This window comes from Crocuta crocuta, unplaced genomic scaffold (assembly GCF_008692635.1).
Source record: "Crocuta crocuta isolate KB4526 unplaced genomic scaffold, BGI_CrCroc_1.0 scaffold333, whole genome shotgun sequence".
NCBI classification, from domain to species: Eukaryota; Metazoa; Chordata; class Mammalia; order Carnivora; family Hyaenidae; genus Crocuta; species Crocuta crocuta.
Window position 1 is genome coordinate 2,783,054 of NW_027532856.1, and position 9,165 is coordinate 2,792,218.

Consider the following 9,165-nt stretch of genomic DNA (forward strand, 5'->3'; position numbering starts at 1 on the left):
TTGTGAAAATTTACTAAAAGTGAAGAGAATATAAATGAACTCTTTAGAAAATGATTATGAAAGGTAGCATAAAGTAAAATCAAAATGGTAACAGTCTATTAAATAACAATGTTTCTCTAAACTGTATTTTGACATGAGAGACTAATGCTTTACTAGATCTTTGATGTATGAATTATCAGTATAAAAGAAAGAATCTAAAATGTAAGGAAAGAGAATTAACAGTGGACAAAGGACAGTCATTATAAATGAGGAAATACTGACACCATTTTCTTTTTTTTTTTTTTTTTTTTTTTTTTTTTTTATTTATTTCTAGGAGAGAGAGAGAGACAGCCAGCATGAGCAGGGGAGGGTCAGAGAGAGAGGGAGTCACAGGCTGAAACAGGCTCCAGGCTGTGAGCTGGCAGTCAGCACAGAGCCCGACACGGGGCTCGAACCCACGAACCGCGAGATCATGACCTAAGCGAAAGTCGGATGCTCAACCGACTAAGCCACCCAGGCGCCCCATTTTCTGACTTCAAGAGAGAACGAGTATACATGAGATGATAGGATGGTAAAAAGGCAACTATCCAATTCTGTAATCAACAGGCTGGAAACTAAATTAGTTTAATGAAAACAAAGAAAATTTTAAAAGTAAAATTTAAAAAGCTTAATGTCAAGTTTAGATTAAAAGAGAAATTACTACACTAATTTCTCATTTCATTTATGAAGGAAAGTTTTAAAAAAAAATAACGATTTTAAAAGTATAAAGACTGTAACATTTACCTTTTGGTAGGGATAACAGAACTAAACCATTAATTTATGAATCCAAATATAACTATTCTTCCAAAAATAAATTGTCTTTCCTAATATCATCTTATAAGAGCCAAAAACAGAAAAAGCATACTTAGAATTTAGTAGTGTTAGAGCTAAAAGCAATAGAAAGCATATTAATTCTAGTTCCACTTTCTTTTTCCTCCCACTTGAAGGAACAGGTCCTAAAAAGAAATGTTACTTACCCAAGTCTCTCAATTTAGCTTATTCAAAATGTTTATGGAAAGAGCCTAAGTGTCCATCAACTGATGAATGGAACAAGAAGATGTGGTTTATCTATACCATGGAATACTACATGGCAATGAGAAACAATGAAATCTGGCCATGTGTAGTAACATGGATGGACCTTGAGGGTGTCATGCTGAGCGAAATAAGTCAGGCAGAAAAGGACAAATATCCTATGTTTGCACGTATAGGAGGATTAGGAGGAACGTGACGGAGGAACAAGGGGGAGAAGAAGGGCGGAAATGGTGGGGGAAAGGGAGAGAGGCAAACCATGAGAGACTCTTGAATGCTGACAAAAACTGAGGACGGATGGATGTGGGGGGGAGGGGGGATAGGCATGGAGGAGGGCACTTTGGGGATGAGCACTGAGTGTTATGTGGAAACTAATTTGACAATAAACTATTTGTAAAAAATAAATAAATAAATAAATCTAATTCCTCAAAACATCAAGCAATATCATAATGCATTTTAGCAGCATTTAAAGATAATTACATATATTTGATATTAATCAATATTATATAATACCTTTATTAGGGGGGCACCTGGGTTGCTCAGTCGGCTAGGCAGCTGACTTGGGCTCAGATCATGATCTCACGGTTTGTGGGTTCGAGCCCCACCTTAGGCTCTGTGCTGACAGCTCAGAGCCTGGAGCCTGCTTCAGATTCTGTGTCTCCCTCTCTCTGCCCCTCTCCTGCTCACACTCTATCTCTCTCTCTCAAAAATAAATAAACATTAAGAAATCTTAAAAAAAAATACCTTTGGGGCGCCTGGGTGGCTTAGTCGGTTAAGCGTTCGACTTTCGCTTAGGTCATGATCTCCCGGTTCGTGGGTTCGAGCCCCGCATCGGGCTCTGGGCTGACTGCCAGCTCGGAGCCTGGAGCCTGCTTCAGATTCTGTGTCTCCCTCTCTCTCTGACCCTTCCCTGCTCACACTGTCTCTCTCTCTGTCCTAGAAATAAATAAAAAATATTAAAAAAAAAAAAATACCTTTATTAGCAGCACACAAATACATAACCATACACTGCTACTGTTATTGCTACTGTTGCTACCACTTACCACCTAATAAGTTCCAAAATATGCTAAGTATACTCTAATCATTTTATACACAATTTTTAAATGTATATTTATTTTTAAGGCAGGGGGGAAGAGAGAGAGGGGACAGAATCTGAAGCAGGTTTCACGTCTCTGGGTTGTCAGCATGGAGCCCAACACCAGACGTGAATCCACGGACCACAAGATCATGACCTGAGCCACAGAGGTGCACCTACTCTAAAAATACATAAATATTTACCTTTTTAATCCTCATAACAGCCCTGAGAGAGAGGTACTATTACTACCTTCATTCAATGAATGTGTCCTCCTCCATGCCCATTCACAGTAGAAAAACTTCATCAAGGTTACATAGGTGTAAAGAGCAGAGCTGTGATTAAAACCAAGGTAGTCTGATTCAAATTCATTCTCTTAACCAATAAAAACAAAACAAAATTTAAAAATCCACTTCTCTAATTTTAATTATTACCAATCACAGCTTATCCTATACTTGATTTCTTTATTCTTGAGGCCTATACATAATATTTCTTTCCTTTATGTTGATATTAGAATCCTGCTTAGAGGACTCCAGGATTTCTGAGAGGCATTTTAGAGAGAATGTAAAATAAAGTGATTAGAGCATTTGCCAGAGTATCAGGATTAGCTCTAGTATTTGCCAGCTTTGTGACCTTAAGTAAAGTACTTACTTTTCAGAGTATCCTTTCTGTAAAACGGGAGTAACAATAGTACCTGTCTATGCCACTGTAAGAATTAGAAAAGATTCTACTAACAAATATTTATTGGGCAACTAATATACACCATATGCTATTCTAGGTACTAGGGATACATATGAAAAAGACATTACATTCTAACAAGGCAGATAGATAACAAACAGGTAAAGAAGTAAATTCAAGCAGTAAGAGCTATGAAGAAAATAAGGCACTGTAAAAGAAAATGAGAGACAAAACACTGGCAGAGGTAAACATATAGCATATATAATTATTGACAATTTAACATTAAAGGCTCCTGAGATGACTTTTCCCCCATTTAGAATTTTAAGAATTTAAAGGAAGACTCTTTGAGGGCAGGGAATATAGTTTTCATTTACTCAGTCTTTAACTAGGTTAATAGCACAAAGGGAGGTACTTGGAATGTAAAGAATGACTGTGAAAGTCATGGCCTTAAAGGAAGTCTCAATATATTAGAAAACCTGGTGTTGTCCTAATGGAACTTAAAACCTTGTAGAGAAGATAGTAAGAGTAACATAAGTGTTAAAAACCGAGAAGTACAAGGAACATTCCAAATGGGAATCTAACTCAAACTTGGGGATATCAAGGAAGGCTTCCTGAAGAATTAGCAGAAGTTGTTCAAAAAAAAAAAAAGAGGAAGGAGGAGAAAGTGCAGAAGAAAATAAAAAGTTCATAAAGCACTTATGACTGTACTGACAAACAGGAAGCCTAATAAGCCATCTGAAGACTTCTGGAATTTGTCCCCAGAGTAAATGAGTTTTTTCATCTCCTCCCTGAAAAATTAAAAGTACAGACAGAACTTATGAAGCAATAGTTTTTAAGATACAGGATATCAGGTAAGAAAGAGTGATTCCTGAGACATAGGAAATAAATGAGATAGGTCTTATAATCGCCTTAGCTTACTATCTTGAGAGAGTTTCTAGGCTGTGCCATGGGGAGGGGGAACCAAGATACAGCCCAGCAAACCTGAGATGAAGAAAGAATGCTCTCCAGTCCAAGAAAATGGGAAGACTAAAGTTCACAGGGAAGAATATAAAGTGGAGATAGCTGCACAAAGAATGAATTCCAGAGATCTGCTGAGGGATCGCTCAAGAATGTAGCAGGGTACTGATCAGCATATGTGAGTGAATAGTAGAAAGAATCACCCTAAATGATGAAGCACTCACACAGGGCATGGAATAGTGCCTGTTACCACCAGCCAGACTAGAAAACCTAACAATTCATAGAGCATTAAGTGAGGACTCAGAAGGAGCTAGCCTCTACTGAGGTAACGCACAACTAAACCCTGCTCAGGTCCCACCTAACAAATCCTAAAGCAGATTAAAAACATCAAGCTGATTCCCAGTAACTTAACTGTGTCTCAGAACAAAATCCAAGAGTATTTATAGAAATATAATAACATTCAGCACCCAGAAGGTAAAATTCACATCTGAAATTTAATTAAAAAAAAAACAAAAAAACTTTTAATTTAAAAAAACTAGGCATGATTCCATTTATATAAAACTATGGATATGAAAACGAATCTATAGTGACTGAAAAAAATCTATGGTTGCCTGGGGGAGGAGGGATGAGGCAGAAAAAGGTCCACTGGTCTAACCTGAACTTAGGATGGACCTTTTCAGGAATCATTTTGTAATATCATATACAGGCCATTTAGAAAATATTTGGTTCACTGATTTTATAGCTTTTATAAATGTTAACACATTTCATTACACAATGTCAAAATGTCACATTCTATAATATCACCACCAATATCATTAGGAAAGTCTACAAGTACCATAAAACTGCCAAGCTCACAGTGGCATATAGCGTTTTTCAAAATTCTGATTTTCAATCAAATTTTATCAGGCTTAGTTTATTTTCAAGAATTACCATAATCCATCTGTTGGTCATTCTTTCAAGTAAAAATAATGTTCCATGAGAAATGTAGCTAGTTTGGCTAACAATCCAAACTATCCAACAAGTGCTTTTCCTCAGGATAATCATCCTATTCCTGTATGCAAAATGTTGGAAGCACTACTCACTCCTTCACACAGAATGCTAAAAAAGTTCAAGGGCTGAGTTAATAAAATTCGTAGTAATTTTTACTACTTCATCAAGGACATTCTCAGGTTGAAACAGGTTTTTATTAATTGTTCATTACTGATGAAGAAAACTACTATTAAGTTGGGGGGGGGTGGCGCCTCGGTGGCTCAGTCAGTTAAGCATCTGGGTCTTTTGGTTCAGGTCATGATCTCACAGTTCATGAGACTGAATCCCACATCAGCTCAAGTCCTGATCTGGAGGTTCACAGGGCCCTGCCTCAGGTTCCATGCTGACAGTGTAGAGTCGGCCTGGGATTCTCTCTCTGCCTCTCTATCCCTCCCCTGCTTGCATACTCTCTCACTCTCTCTCAAAGTAAATAAATAAACTTAAAAAAAAAAAAAAAAACAGATTGGTATCACTGTCTTTTTTTTTTAAAGTAGGGTCTATGCCCAGTGCAGAGCCCAACATGGGGTGTGAACTCACAACCCTGAGATCATGACCTGAGCTGAGATCGAGTTAGACACCTAACCAACTGAGCCACTCTGGTGCCCCTTAAAAAAGGCAAATAACATATTATTACTATGAAAATACTTTTGACCTCACACATTGCCTGAGAAAAAAACGTCAGTAATCTCCAGAACTCCCTAGACTACTCCTTAAGAACTGCTTGCCCTAAGGACACTGAAAGAATTACAAGGAAGTACAGTCTACAACATTATACAATATACAAGAGAAAAATAACCTTTCAGATTTCTTTCTAGTCCAATTCTCTCATTTTATAAGGGAAGAAAGAGGAACACAAAGAAAACAGGGTTTCCTATCTCACACATTAGTAGCAGAGATGTGATAGCACTTCGAGGACTTCTGAGTTGTTTTCTACTATTCTTTGCGTTATACTATTCCTTTAAAAAAAAAGTTTACCAAATTCCATATTTTCCTTCTTTAAACTGAACAATGGCATACATACATTTTGTAGAGAAGCGGAGTTTATCTTTCCTAATGGAGAGTTGAGTTTTGTCTTTCCTGAAGCAACTGTTGCATCCAAATGATGTACTTCTTTTTCAAAACAATGACGCTTTCTAATCTATCAACATAGAACCAAAATGAAGTTTGATGTAAACTAAACGTCTGAGCAGAAAGGCTGTTCTTGAAGGTCAAAAGTAGTTTTCTATATGTCTTAAGCATAAAAAAAAAAGATGACTCTTTCTAACTGAAATAATCAAATAATTTTTAAATATATAGGAGCGTCTGGGTCGCTCAGTTGGTTAAGCGACCTTGACTCAGATCATGATCTCATGGCTTACAGAGTTCGAGCTGCCTCACTCTGTGCTGACAGCTCAGAGCCTGGAGCCTGCTTCAGACTCTATGTCTCCATCTCTCTCTGCCCCGCCCCCACTCGCACGCACGTGTATGTCTGCGTGCTCTCTCTCTCTCAAAAATAAAAAAAAAACATTAAACAAAATACAAATGAGCCCATCTTACATCTCTCAAATCCTGACCAAAATAGCTTTAATTAGTCACATGTCAAAACTATTGTGTTGTATGGGGCACCTGGGTGGCTCAGTCAGTTAAGCATCTGACTCTTTTTTTGTTTGTTTGTTTATTTTTGAGAGACAGAGAGAGACCGTGCCGGAGCAGGGCAGGGGCAGAGAGAGGGAGACAGAATCCAAAGCAGGCTCCAGGTTCTGAGCTCTCAGCACAGGCCTGATGTCGGGCTCAAACCATGAATTGTGAGATCATGACCTGAGCCAAAATTGGACACTCAACCGATGGAGCCACCCAGGTGCCCTAAGCATCTGACTCTTGATTTCAGCTCAGGTCATGATCTCACAGTTCATGAGATCAAAACCCTTGTTTGGCTCGACACTGACAGTCCAAAGCCTGCGTGGAATTCACTATCTGCCTCTCCCTAGCTTGTGCTCTCTCAAAATAAATAAACCCTAAAAAAAAAAAATATATATATATATATATATAATTTTAAAACNTTGATGATATACTACATAACAAAAATAAATTATTTGATTAGCATTATTACTTACTAGATATTTGATAATTCAAATTGTATTTGATTAAATTTCTTTCATAAATACCACTAAGTTTTCTTTCCAAACTGTCTATGCTTCTTCCTACTTGCCAAAAACCTATTTACTTAAACTATAAAGGAAAAAAGTATTTCCAGTGATAATTCTATTCTTACCAAAAAAGAAATAAGAGTCAGTAAAGTCAGAGAATAAATGATACATGTTGAGCTCTATCATACAACATCCTATTCTATGTACACATTTTGGAGAAGAAAATCTATACAGATTCAGAATTCGTCTGTAATTAGTACTTTCCAAAAATAAAACAGTTTATTCTATTTCTAAAATCAAAGTTTAGTTCTGGAAGTTAATAATGATTATAAATGGAATAGAAAACTACATAGGAATGCAAACTTTTTTTGAGTAAATTTAACTAGAAATATATATTATCTACACATGACATATTAATTATAAAAATCTCTTTATCTGTAACTAAGCCTATCAAAGTCCCAGCATCCCTACCTCACTGCCATGAACTCTATAAGAAAATACTGTATTTGTGTATGAACATACATTTCATTAAAATATAGTATTTAGTAATTCAGGTCTTTCAATAATTTTTAGAAATAAACATTTTATCATGTATTGATATTAAAAACTCAATAAATAAGAATCCTTGTCATCATACTAAAACTATCAATAAAAAATATTCATGACATAAATATTCATATCAAAAGTATTTTGGCCAAAAGAAAATGCCATCATTAGATAACAACAACCTAGGAATTAAAAAGTACAAAGTAGCTATTTTACCAATTTATGTCTTAAGTAAATATTTAACTAATTCCTCATATACAGGAAAGCACCATGTACTTTCACATTAAAGACATATTATGAATAATCTGTTATAATAACAAACTCTTTTTAATGAGTAACAATATAAAATGAAGTTACAATAATTTATTGTTTAATTTATATCTATGATAAGACCCAAGTAAATTGCACAAAGGCCACTGAAAACTTGATTGATAGTTGACTATCTTGTGCAGCTATAACTAATGGTACTATTTCACTCCCAATAAATTGTTTACCTGCTGTGTAGTTTCTAAGGGTCGAATTCTTTTCTTCTCTACTTGAAAATCATCATTTTCATCTCTTTTTATGGAAGCCTGTTTCTTGGCAGATAGCTTTGCAGCCAGCGTACTTTTTTCAGGAGAGTCTTCTATAAGTCATAAAAAATTACCATAAATGACACTTAAAGTTAATTTTTCCAGGAAAAAATTAGAATCAAGATGTTAAAGACTCCTCGAGATTTCATAACATACTTTAAAACATGAAAAGCTCGACATGTTTAAAAGCATTTATTTAACATTGAGTAGACAACAAAAATAAAATATCTTGAGAAATATGCTTTCAACAGGAAAGTCCAATTTTGATTTCTTAATAGGCTTATGCTTTTGTAAACCATTCCCAATAGTGTGGTTTAAAAAATATAACCTTGGGGCACCTGGGTGGCTCAGTCAGTTAAGTGTCTAACTTCAGCTCAGGTCACAATCTCATGGTTCGAGAGTTCAAGCCCCACATCAGGCTCTGTGCTGACAGCCCAGAGCCTGAAGCGTGCTTCAGACTGTGTCTCCCTATGTCTGTCCTCCACCCCCACCCCAAAAATAAACATTTAAAAAATTAAATAAATAAAAGTAAAAATTAAAAAAATAAAAATATAACCTTAAGGTGTGCCTGGGTGGTTCAGTCAGTTGAGTATCTGACTTCACCTCAGGTCATGATCTCACAGACTTATGAGTTCAAGCCCCACATAGGGCTCTCTGCTGTCAACACAGAGCCTGCTTCAGATCCTCTATCCCCCCTCCTCTCTCTCTCTCTGTCCCTCCCATGCACTCCCTCTCTCTCTCAAAAATAAACAAACATTAAAAAATATATATACAGGTGCCGGTGGCTCAGTCGGTTAAGTGTCCAACTATGGCTCAATTCGTGATCTCGTGGTTCGTGAGTTCAAGCCCCACATTGGGCTCTGTGCTGACAGCTCACAGCCTGGAGCCTGCTTCACATTCTGTGTCTCCCTCTCTCTCTGCCCCTCTCCCAATCGTGCTCAGTCTCCCTCTCAAAAACAAACATTTAAAAATTTTTTTAACTAAAAAATATATATTTATATAGATATAGATATTTGTAAGATTCTTCAAAGAAAAGTATTTCATTTATATAAAAACCTTTCTTTATGGTATCTCAATGTTTCTTCCCCACTAAGCTTCTAAATGTTCTTTAGGCTTGGGGCACCTGGGTGGCTTAGTC

At 36.4% G+C, this 9,165-nt stretch overlaps 1 protein-coding gene across 1 annotated transcript in view; it reads right to left on the bottom strand.

Moving 5' to 3' along the window:
- The window catches only part of BRIP1 (BRCA1 interacting DNA helicase 1), a 171,696-nt gene that overhangs the window by 147,685 nt on the left and 14,846 nt on the right, over positions 1–9,165 (bottom strand). Inside the window, 2 exon segments of the mRNA XM_077745525.1 lie at positions 5,805–5,921; positions 7,950–8,080. Coding sequence (XP_077601651.1) covers positions 5,805–5,921; positions 7,950–8,080 — 248 coding nt within the window.